The sequence below is a fragment of the Falco rusticolus genome, chromosome 7, assembly GCF_015220075.1.
Source record: "Falco rusticolus isolate bFalRus1 chromosome 7, bFalRus1.pri, whole genome shotgun sequence".
Lineage (NCBI taxonomy): Eukaryota > Metazoa > Chordata > Aves > Falconiformes > Falconidae > Falco > Falco rusticolus.
Window position 1 is genome coordinate 67,152,289 of NC_051193.1, and position 12,962 is coordinate 67,165,250.

At 39.7% G+C, this 12,962-nt stretch overlaps 1 protein-coding gene across 2 annotated transcripts in view; it reads right to left on the bottom strand.

The window, feature by feature from the left end:
• Positions 1–8,217: 8,217 nt before the first annotated feature.
• Positions 8,218–12,962, bottom strand: part of SEL1L (SEL1L adaptor subunit of ERAD E3 ubiquitin ligase) — a 34,096-nt gene continuing 29,351 nt past the window's right edge. For both annotated transcript variants that reach the window (XM_037394022.1, XM_037394021.1), the window contains exon 21: positions 8,218–12,222. In XM_037394022.1, coding sequence (XP_037249919.1) covers positions 12,019–12,222 — 204 coding nt within the window. In that variant the 3' untranslated portion in view covers positions 8,218–12,018. The remainder of the gene's footprint in view (positions 12,223–12,962) is intronic.

Sequence of the window (12,962 nt, forward strand, 5' to 3'; positions counted from 1 at the left end):
CCCGCCCCCCCCCGGGCAGCGGCAGCGCGGGGCCGCCGCCATTGGGCGCTGCCCGGCGGCGCGGGGCCACGGCGGCGCCCCATTGGCCGGGGGCGGCCCGCGGGGCTGGGCGGGAGCGGGCGGCCGGCGCTGAGGGAGCCGCGGCGGAGGGCTGAGGGGACGGCGGCCGCTCCCTCGCCGCCCGCCTTGGCCCGGCCCGGTGGGGTCGGGGCCTGCGCTTACACACGCCCGAGTCAGCGCTGTCGCCAGGCTCAGGGACAGCCGCCTCGGAGAAACGCAGCAACGTGTAGGTGAAAAATTATAATGCGAAAAAAAACCACAAACCCCACAATCATTTTGCTGTGCGTGTGTGTGTGTGTGTGTGTGTGACTCAACCGGCATTTTCATAAATAGCGTCGTATTTTTGTAAATTTGTTTGCATTTATTTATTGGCAACTGACCATTTTGTGTTCCCACTTTCAATAGAAATTAATAGGCGTCTCCATCCTTCCCTCAGACCCTGATGAAGCCCACAGACCACCAAATACCCCCGTAGTGCGTATTAGTAGTTGATTTTAACTGTTAATGTTTAAAAAACTAACTGCCATGTCTGTAACCCAAACCATTTTCAAGCCGTAGTAGCATTATATATAGTATACTATATATGTAGTAATACTGTAGTGGTATTACAGTATTGCTCTATACTATAACATACAGTATTACTAGCAATGTACATCTAAAACACTACTCTTACTTCTGCCCTCAAAGATCTCAGGCTGCAACTTGCACATGCCAAGATATTTATGGAGGCTTTAATTTCTAACCCTACTACAGCTTCAAGGCTTCTGCTGCCAGGCGGGCTGTGGGGGACAAACGCGTGCATCACGCCTACGATGGCGAGCGAGCGCAGATGGGTACATACGCACCCGCACCCTCGGCACATCAGGGAGCGACTCGGGATTGCTGGGGAAACGTGTCACCAAAGAGCTTCCTAGAAAAGTGAAGCCTGCAAGCTGAGAAATGTTAGTAACCTTAACAGCTGCATGCCGTTATCGTAACAGCCTTAATTAGTAGTGTGGGCTGACTGTCAAGGAAAAAAAAATGTACACAAGTGTATCTCTTCCAGGTGAACTGGTTAGAAAGTGCTCTTGTAAAACACTGGGAAAATCTCAAATGGAAAGCGCAAGATAACCACGCCATTATAACTGGTGACACACTCGGCTGCTGCGCGTAGCTGGTTCATCTGATTTTGTCTTGACGGAGCTTCCAAAGGGGTCTGAAGGTTTAGAATTGGTGCGTGCTGATCTGCGGACATGCATGAAGCAGCACACCGCCACCCCAAGGAAATACCAAAGCCTCCGGGATACGAGGCGGGGGGGGGGGGTGGTGGGGCGGAAATCTCCACTGGCACAAAACACTGACACGAGTGCCAGCTAGAGGTGGTTGCGAGAAGATAACACACAACTCAAAAACACTCCCCAACAGTAGTCGTAGGTCATGCATAGTGTTATCCAGCAGTATAAAACGCCGATTTCCCAAACCAAACTAGGGATTCAAGGCTGGTAGCTGTACTCATTTACACGTGTAAAGGTTAACTACAACACAAGGACACCGGGTAGTTCTGCTCAAGTACAACTGGTGTCTTTGTTTCTTCTCATAATTATTTTATGAGCCAGGAGAACTACAGATCAGTTTCCCAGTTGTTTCCCTCTATCTTCCCCATCTTTAATAAATCCTGCATGCAGGATAACATCATCGACCTCCACTGTGCTGGCCTGGGAGAGATCCTGACTAGAAAAAGACTCCAAGGCCATCAGCCCTTTCCTGGTTTCGGTCAAGTCCTGAACCCCATTTCTTCTTTTCCTTTTTTTCCCTCGTTTATTTTCTGAATAGCAGCATCAGGATCAGCCATTACAGAGTAACTCTTCCCAACAGCGCTATGACCCTGTAGTCACAAAGGCAGCTACAAATGCTGTCACAAAACAGTCCAGCAGTGGCAGTGGTTGCTATATCTTGCATCACTTAAGCATACAGTATGAAATTTCATCGATCAGGTTGTAATTAAGACTCAGCACCAGAAATACAAGTTACGTTTTCCATCTGTGCTGTCTTTTTCCCCACCAAGCATGTTGACTAATAGCCTTTAGATAGTTTAGAGGTTTAGGAAAGGGATGTTTCTTCATTTAAAAACTCATTAAAGGCAAAAGGCTTGCACATAATGTATTGCTCTTTTAGCACTTTTTCCTCTTCTTAAGCTGGCTGTAAGCGCTAATTACTTTTGCTGATATTAAGTAAACTGCAGTTGCATTCAACATCCTTTCAAAATGGGGAGGGGGGGGAAGATGATTTAGAACATTCGGTTCTCTTAAACTATTTATTCCATCAAAGTTATTACACCATTACCACAGCATCAGACAGCTCTGTTTAACATCATTATTATATTTGGACTTGTAAGAAATGTTTACTTTTTTGTTTCTGAAATACTTTTGCTATTAAGATCTAGAATGGAGGAGCTAGCATATGACAGATTCTTAAGTTTTCCTGAGTCTTCTCAGAATTAAAAACACAGAGAACACTTTTGGTCAGCCCTGAAGCAGTCAGGCAGTTGGACCAGATGATTGTTGTAAGTCCCTTCCACTGAAATATTCTATTCAGAATATTGAATATTGTCAGAACGTTTCACTATTTCAGTATTCTGGCATCAAGAGTCAGAAAAAAAGGTACTCTGTTTCAATGCTTGCACATTAAATTTCTGGTGGAAAACTGCTATTCATACAATAGAAAGGGAAGCTAGAACATATTCAAACTTCGTTCTCCCCAAAGTAAGGAGAGGAAAAATTATTTTTTTTAAAAAAATCAAATACACTCCAGAGAGTCTGGTTTGCCCACTTCAAATATTTTGGATTTAAAGAACAAAAATTATGTCCCTCCATTTTCTAGAATATGACATAATGGTGCATATTAACCATAAAAATACAGCATTCTATTGCAAGTATTCTGACCTATGTTGAAAATATATTTATGATGGGACTCTAAAGGGTTCAAGCATGTGAGATCATAACTATAAATACAGGTACTGAATAACTAAAGGCTAGAACAATCCTGATTTTAATGTATTTTGAATATAGACATCACCTGACTTTTTGTTCTTTCAACTTGACAGGGTTTTTAACGTTAATATTTCATTATAAAGACAATATCAATAATTCATTACATCTTGAGAAACTCTTAATCATGCTACCTTATTCTAACATGAAACAATGATTCTCATGCAAGCTTTACTGCAGATTTGACTGAAATCATCAGTTAACAGAATTCAATGTATTTCATTGTATTAAATGAAGTGAGGAATCGTGATTTAATCCTTCATGATATCGCAACAGAGGCCCAATTCAAAAGTGTACAGAAGCACTTCCAGAACTTTTTATCCATCTGGACCCACTTCCATGATGAAGTCTGTACTTCACATACTTCTTTATGCCTATCACAAAGTACAGCCTCACAGGGGTGTTTGTTCATGTGTGCTCCTCTGCCCATGGGTTGATACCGACACAACACAAAGAGCAGTAAGAGAAAAATAAACGCCTTGTGCCCAAAGATTGTTTGCTTAGCTTCCTTACCTCATAGACATGTGGATGCACACAAACAGACTTGGCTTCAGCTGACACAGCCGAGCCTGAAACATCACGCGTCAGGAGAGAACTGTGTGTCTCGCTTATGGCAAGACTAGTTTGAAACCAATAGCTCTGGGACAAAGACACTGTTTCCAGCATGGTAGGTCATCACCTTCATTTCCCGTTCATAGACTGGGCATTTTCCCCAAGGAAAGAAATTGCTCAGGTGTCTGGGTACCTTTGTTTTGCCATGTAACAGCAAACCAATGCAATCAGTAGCTGCAGAGCACATTCTGCCAGCAATTCGAGTAAGTGAAGAGTTTGTAGAACAGCAGTGCTAGGAGTGTTATGGCTAGTGGAGGAATCTGAAAGCATCAAATGCTTAATGTGAGAAGCATATGCAGAGTTAAAGACCTATCAAACATGTTCATTTACGTAATTTGAAAACTTCCTTTTCTGTAGCTGCAAGATTTGGCATGTAGAAATTCTGAGGAGACAGTGGAAATGAGTATTTTGTCATGCTTACATAAGGAATAGTATTTGAAATTTACAGTCTATCTTTTGTTCTAGCATCTTTCACAGTATCAAAGAGAAGACTAACGAGACACTAATGTGAAATGTTAAAAAAGAGGATTTTTTTAAAAAATATTTTTTTTTAGTTTACTTCTCTGTTCATTTTCTGTATTTACCATAGATTCTTCAGTTCTCAGCCAAAGGGTTATTTGCAAACTGTTTGCTCTAAATATGAGAGCTGTATTCTATGGTGCTGAACTGGCATCACCAGAAACATTTAAAAGTATTTCCTATCAATCTATATTTTGGAACCAAACTGACAAACATAGTGAGGAGCTAACCTTTGGGGGCTTGTAAACTCAAAAGTAATAATTAGGCCCCAAAACAGTAACAGAAAGAAATTTTATATGTGCAAAATCATATAAACAGTTTTTCTGTCTCTGTGGGGCTTTTCACTGAATATGCAAGATACCAGAGTAAGCAAACGAAGTTAATAAATTGCACTCGCTAAAGTGTTTGTTAGTTGAGAGGTAATAAATGAAAGCAGGTAGTACATGAAGCAACCCTTCTTCCTGCTCTATTTTGAAAGGTTCCTACCTACCTGCACCCTCTTTCTTCCACAGAGTAAAAGATCAGACTCCTAGTAGGAAACAGAGTAAGACTGTTTGTTTAGCAAAGGGGCAGAAAAAGCCAACACAGCTGCATGCAGTGAGATCACCACATTTATCTCACTGGGTCTGAATTCTCTTACTGCAGTCACCTCCCTTCTGTGCAATGTTTCCCAGGTTTCAACAATCAAGTCAGATTTAAACTTATTTGTAAGAGACATGAAATCCTTTAGTTACCCCCTTACATTTAACACTACACTCTGGATTCCACAATAAAATGTATACGTACTTTGGTGTGGGTGTTCCTCCTAATGGACTATGCAGTCCTATAATCAACGTGATGAAAACCAGAGATGAAACTAAATGGAACCTGGAAAGAATTAACTCAAGTCCTCTCGATCTCACAGCACCAGTAATGAACATAATCAGCTACTGGAAAACTCACCAAACATGTAGATTTTCAAGCCTTTAGCCTTTGAATTCAAAGGTGGATGATTCTCCAAGAAGTATCGTTTTATTATCCAAAGTTATAAGCCTCAGAATGGGACATGCCACATGATTTGTTAGTTTTAACATTAGCTAGAATAATGACTTTAGGGTCTACGAAATGTATTTGATCTGCCCCCCTCCCCCAATCCATTTTTAATACTAGTAATGCAGCAAGCTTTTCCTTTAAACTTGTTGTTGAATAGACCTGGGGAAACTTTCCAAATAAAGTTTTATTTAGAAGCACTTAAAATGCCATTAATGGAATTTCAGTATATAGCAAAGTCCAGAACCTACTGGACATAAAAAAATACTGTAAAATATTGTAAAATACAGATTTCAAGTTATTTGGATAGCTCAAATATTCCATCAAATGGTCTCAGTGAAGAAGTGATTTTATAAGACATCTTTGTCACATGTTGCTAAACATTTTCACTTGCTTTAGTTGGAAAGAATTTGTACTTTAAGAAAATCTGGATTGAACTTTGCAGAAGTAGCCAGTCCTGGAAGCTATGCCCAACCAATCCACGTTTTATCTGTGCATAATAGCGCAAAGTGTGTTGCAAGGCAGACTAGTGTGACGGAAGGTTGGTGGATATACATACTAAAAAAGCTTTAACAGTCCAGGGAAGGTAATTCTTTACCAGGTCTTTCCAGAAGCTACAGTGATTTTTGATTTTGGAATTCTGCTCTGCAAATACATGAGAAATGAGAGTACTGAATTATTTCATTTTGATAAGTAAGTTTCTGAAGCTCCTGCAACCACTCTTTTCTCTCTCAATGTATATGTGTGTCTATATATATACACACACACACGCATACATACATCTCTAGATACACACACACACATCTTCCCACGATGTGACAATGACTAGAAGTGTGGAAGTTACTTCTTTCCTAATCTTTGAGATCTAAAATACTTTTTAGCAAGTCCGAGTCACCATTTAGCGTCTGGTGCCACCTTGTGGCTGCAAACACACATCGCCGGTATAAGTTTTTTTGCAGCAGAAGCCATTAATTAGAAGTAATAAAAAGAGAAAGATTTTTATTGAATCGTGTACAGAAATGGAGCTATATTCATAAATAACAGATGGAAAATGGAACATCTGATTTTACAGTACAGTTTATGCCTATGTTTAGGAGGAGGGATCGGTATGAAGAAAAACAAGCATGGGGGAAAAAAAAAGAGGAGGAAACGGGGAAAATGCCTCACAACAGAACTGGAGAAATATAGTTTAAGTGTCTTGCGAGACAAAAAGTAATATTATGCCAAAATATTTTCAAAAATCTGGAATTGCAACTTGTGTTATGTAGAAAGCCCAAAAAGCTGGGTAGCAAAGAAATAAAAAGTGCGAGCAACTTATCCCTTAAGTGGAGGTCTGCCTGAATGCTGCTGCACTCAGCAAAGCTTACCAAAACAAGCAGCAGCAGCACTGATACCTTTCAGGGTAAAAACATTCTGTCTGTGACTCGCTACAGATTTCAGTTACTGTGCTGTGGAGCTTAAATCACATTTACCTCTTGCTACATGAAAGGCAACTACAATGGTGCTCCATCTCCACTTTTTTTCTCTCTGAAAACAAAAATTAAGACTATACATTAAAGTATTCATCACATGGATAGATGGTACAGCACCCCCCTTCAACATAGCTTTGGAAGAAAGTAATTTACAAGTCTTCTGAATTTTTTGTTGCAGAATACAGTGATTTTTCCTCAATTATTCTTTATAAAAACAGGAATTGAAGTCAGATTTCAGAAATGCTATTAAGCTCATGGTCATTTAGAGATGAGGAAGAATTTTTTGGCGTTATACCAAATAACACATTCTAATCAAGCAGGTGCTGCAGGTTTGCAAACTATAATTTTAATATTTTAATTTTAAATGAAGTGATTTAGACTTAGCAGAATAAAACAACATAAAAACCCCCAATAAAAACAGACAATCCAACAACCAAGCCACAAAACCAAAAGAAATATATGAGTTATCAATGAACGTTATTCAGTGGCTTCTTCTTTTTAATAAGCCAACCAACCAACCACAACAAAAAAAATCCCAATACAAAAAACCCACCCACAAACTAAACCCAAACCACACCTTCCCACCGCAACCCCCCCAATCATTCATAAACCTGGTACTCCGTTCCAACCGTAGCAAACAACTCCCTATTGACCACAGGCTACAAGTAAAACAAGGTTTTTGGCACTTCTGACCCCACCTCACTTGAGCACATCAAATATCAAGCCAGCAGCTCTTTTGGAAGGTGAGGGATGCCCTCACTACACTTAAGCTACATTAGTCAGACTGAAGCTGGGTTTAGTACCTGCAGTTCCTACCTGCAACAGGTGCTATTGGCAGCAGCAGAAAACGTGGGAAGCCTCCAAATACTTCAGAAAACTACATAACATGGGCTGATAACCGAGACAGTTCCCTTATTGGTGCCTTCCATAGCCATTACCATTGCTCCCTCACTCTCCTTGTCCCTGTTTTCTTCCAAATCAATAAACACGTTGGAAAGCAAGGCAACATAATACATTTATGAGAGAGGACTCGCTCCCAACAGGTGGAGCCTGAAGGGATGAGTGGGTTGGAAAAGGCCTGAGAAGCAAGCAAAATTGGCAGTTTGGAGTAGTCTCTCCCCCAGTACGTTTCTAGTCACTGTATTATCTTTGCATTAGTATTGCAAGTGCAATAGTAATCCTAAAGCTACCGGCCACTGTTCTTGAATCACACAGTAGTTCTGCATCTGCCACACACGGTACAGATGCTGTAGATGCTGAAGAAGGGGTCACACACATACACAACACACGCACACAGAGGGCAAATTTCTGGCACAACTGAAGATAAACCACATAATTTTCCATTCCCCTTTCTATGCCACTCAAATTAAGAGATTTACTTTTCGAAGAGGAATAGAAGTGAAAGAAGTGTGAGTATAGAAAGGGATGCATTTAGCAGCGGCATGTATCAGTGCATATGACTGACAACTGACATCCTCTTGTATCATAACCACTGTGAACAGAGGGTAACCACACAGGTGGTATCTTTATTTCACAAGATTAAAGATACAGTACAAAATGAATCTGTACATCTTTCTATTAACAGAATTTGTTTACACAATTATATTACATTTGACCAGCCTTTATACTGATTTTAAATACAAAATAAATTTACAAAACTCCTACAAGACCCTTTAAAGAACTGCAGCTGATAAAAACAAAGGGTTCCCCCAATAGTCCCTATTTGCCATATGCATTTGCAGTAGTTCAAATCAAACTAAATCTTTTTAGTTTAATATTCTCTGAAACAAAAATAGAATTTCAGTTCATTGTTGCCTATATAAAAAGGAAGCAACTTGCAAAGGTGAGTGTGATCCCCTTTTATAGGCCAAAACTAGCATATAATCGGTGGAAACTAGATAATGCATAGTCTTAAAAGTCCTTTCACAACCCATCTTTTAATATTCTTCTCTGAAAAGGGTAACAGTTGATAGTTTTTATTTTTTATTTGAATAAAAGTAGTGGACTTATGGAAGATGCCTAAAAAAAATGAGTAAAACTGTCTTGCAAGTGTCTCATTGGGATGTTTGTATCAAAGGCCTTTTCTACTACGCTGTCCCATAGTGGACAATACAAAGCCAGGAAAATTATTTCAACAGACAGTTCTGGGACAAGTTTCAGAGTGATGAACTTGAATCCTGTTTTCTCAACATTCAGCATTTCTTTCAACCAGCAAGAACAGCCAGTGCGTGTGATTAATAATTTGAGGTGCAGAACAGTGTTTCCCCCCCTGACTTTCCACAGTTTTCCTACATTTAGAACTCCTAAAACCAACAGTTACTGCTCTGCAGTTCCATTCTCTGTGCAGGGAGAAAAAAGCATGTGTCCAGGAAGGTCAAACAGGCAGGCTCTGGCCTATGTTACTGTAGACAAAGAATACATGTTTTTCCATTCAAAGCATACTGAACATACCCAGAAAGGCTTCTCTCAAATCAGGTTTCCCTTCTAAAATGCTCCTGCATGTACACTGTAAGACAACCCGTGTGCTACCAAATGGGAATAGTACTTCACTGCAGTAAACTGAGCAACCCAGCTCCTTCAGGAAAAGAGCTGCTTGACAAACTGAGTGCACGAGAAACGTATTGCTAGTAAGAGTTAAATATACTCCCTTCGAAATGCAAGTTTCAGAACAGGGTAGCAAGGGATTGTCACAAAAACTTAAATCATGTTGTAGACAACTGATTTAGAAAATGTACTCATTTCTTTAATCCCTGAGTTAACTCGCCATTACTTATGGTAAATACCTTTTTACTACTACCACTTCACTCAAATGAATGTCATCTGAAAAAGTTAGTGGTAGTAATTTGGTGGAAAGGAAAAAAGCAGGATAGACTTCCTTATTGCTTCTTCATAAAAGCAGTTCTTTAAAGTGAAATAACTTGCTGATCTTCAATCGTTTTCTTCTGCTGATTTCTTGGATGTAAAAATGCATCAGGTTCAGTGAAAGTCAGCTGTAAGGCTGTCACATAGCAGCAATGATGAGAGGTTCTCATGCAAACAGAATTTAGTTCTAGTAGATCAAACAACCAAAATATTTTAATAATGCAGTAAAAAATTTGTTAAACATCCTAAGAGACCAATACCAATGAACCGATGGTATTTAACTGGAAAACGTTTTCCATATAATCTTTAATTTATTCATGCCAAGCTAATAAAAGCTATTAAGTGACAGAGGCAAAAATACTTCAGAGGGAGTGTTCAGAAGTCACAGATATCTTAGAAATGCAGCTGGGAGTGCTGTACATTTTAGACACTACATTGAAGTTCAATACTGTTCCATCTGCTAATGATGATGAAGTCTGAACAAGACATTCCTCTATCACATGCTGCAACCCTCCACACTAAAATGAAAGATTTGTCTTCACATAACCAGCATAAGCATTCTGAAGTATTGAGAAGTTCTACCTCTATTTCAATACCAGTCATCCATGACACTTCAGTTTACAAAAGAGTGGATTGCTTCTTTCCCAAACAACAGATCTATTTGCAGCACTCTCCTTACAAATGTACTAAGTATAAAACCATACCAAAAATCTCCATTCTAAATAAAGCATATTGATATGTTGCTGCCAATCCACTGGAAAAATATTTGCAGGGAAGGAAGCCCTTAATCCTTTAAACACAACAGCTTTTGTCAGAAAGCAGCTAAAGCCTCTTCATTTGTATTTCGTTCAGCTTTATGACAGTATATTCAGAGGGTTTAATGCTAATACAGAAACAAATATTTAACCGCCACTGGTAAATAAGAACAGAAACTTCTGCATTTCTTGCTTCTAAACTACTCCCCCACTGCTTCCCACTCCCAACCCCTGAAATTATAGTTCAATGAAAATCGTTACTAAGTGAATATTCCTCTTGCAGTCTAAAAACATCAGTCCACAGGTCGTATTCTTTACATTCACTAAAAGGCCTTTGCACTGACCTGGTGGTATCAAGAAGCCGTAAACGATTAGTCTTCTTTCTCTTTGGATTTTCTTGTTACAAGAGATCCTTAGGATAGCGCAGCCAGAGACGTTACTTTGACTTTCTCATGTATGCCAGGTACAAGAAAGGTTAGTGACAGCCAGAGCACTGCTGTGATTGAACGTAGGATTGTTATCAGTCAGCCAGACTTTGGAGGAGCATCACTGGCATAAGCCCAGGCCTTTTTGTAGAGAGTATGCATCTTTGGGGCCCTTTGTTTGGTCAATGCATTAAACAGATGCATGCATGAGATGCCACACACGTTGCCCTCTTGCAGTGCACATCACCTACAGGACTGCTGAAAATTAAATACAGAACTTTCACCTCTAAAAAGAAACAAAGAAAAAGGTAAGCTAATTCACTCACCTTTCTGGCTCTGTCCTTTTTTCAGTGGCCATAATAATACTGGTGCTTTCTGCAATCTAGACTCAGCCTCTTTGTAAGAGCAAGTTTAAATAATTTAGGAACACTACCAATTTGGTTTTAAGTCATGAAGTATTGCAAAGTACAGAGGCTCCAAAAAAGTTTTAGAAGGATGCGAGAACTAGGCACCGTGTAGCTAGTTTTCAACTGATGAGCTTTACAGACCCAATATGTCCCAACCTGCCTCCTGGGCTACATACTGTCTGCTGAGAACTGTCTAGTCTAAGGGGAATGGAGGAAAATACTTGAAACAAAAAAAGCACAAATGGAGAGTGGCATGTTTGCTGGCTTAGTTTTACAGAGTTTATAAATAATCCATGTTAAACCATCCAAGACAGCATAAAAGACCCAAACTGTAAGAAATACTAAGAAATAACAAAATAAGGATTGTAGAAATACTTGGGATGTGGACCAGAATATAAGTTCATACAGCTCTAGTCTTTTTAGAGTTTGAATATAGTTCAGCTTCTTGGACTTAAATTGGCCATGAAATTATTATTACTTTTATATAGGGCAACTGCTATCAAGCAGGCAAAAACCTTCCAAAGCTAGCCTTCTGCTCTCTCTAGCAGATGAAAAGGACTGAATAAAGAGGAACTAGATACAGCAGGCAACATTTTTGTAGTAGCACTCTTGTGTTTCCATGAAAAAAAGCCATAGTGTTATTCCATTGGCACTGAAATAACATTCAAATCAGTTTCAAAAGAATTTTCTTATCCCTGAAAAAAGGCATCATTCTAAGCAGCTTTCAGACTTTTTTTTTTTTAACTTCTTTGCGCCTCTTTTGGGGGAAGGACAGTTGATCCAAAGTCCTAAATCACAATGAAAATTGTTCCTTTTGGAAAAATCCAGTTCTTTCACTGAGGCTCTTGTTGCTATTGCGGTGGTTGATGCTCTGGTGGTGGTTCTTGTTGAGGCACAGCTGGCCGCAGTCCTGCTGGTCTGGGAATTGCCTGATGCTGCCTTTGTCTGTAAGCTATAATTGTTCCCAGAAGCAAGGCGATGATGGTCATAAGGTAAAGGTCCCATTCAGGCCCCAGCAGCTGGTCCATATCAATATGTGAGAATACCTCCCTTATCTAAGAAACAAGAAGTTTACATCATCATGTCAAAGAGCAAGAATGGGAAGTTACTTTGATTTTAAATTTGTCTTGTAACATTTTTTCATGTACAAGTACCAGTTTTAAAACTTCAGTAGCTCTCTTCCTCTCTGAAAAAACAGTACCACATCAGTGACATTCTTAACAACTAAATGCCATTAAGACTAAGAGCCATGCAATACAGTATGAGCTATCCTATTTTCTGTTTTAGAGATCAAGGTTCACGATACATAGCTTTATGGCTTTCACAGAGCATTGAAGTACAGAGTTTAAATCAGAAGGAGGTAGGTATGTAACCATACCAGTTGTCTTAAAGTTGAGCAAGTACTACAGACACAGAGGTAGTGAACTGCTCAAGCCAGCAGGAGGCTACCATGAATGACAGAACATTAAGCCCCGGGATGCTTATGTGGCACAATGCTGAGGTTTGTGCAGGTATGGTACGGGGAAGGTAAAGTGACTTGCTGTTAGTTTTTGACTGAACTGCCTTTTTATCAGACTTCCATTCACATTAGCATTAGCCAACACACAGTTTATGCTTCATTACTGTATCTGATGGCACTACAGAGTCATTGCCAACTTAAGTTTGCATCAGCAGATTTAAAACTTGGAATATCTGTGTTCTGCATACTAGCTTCTGTGAGTGCTACATGGATGTTTGCTCAATTGATTTAGAGTATTTCAACTGTCTGCTCCTGAAAGTCCCCTGTCTCAAGACT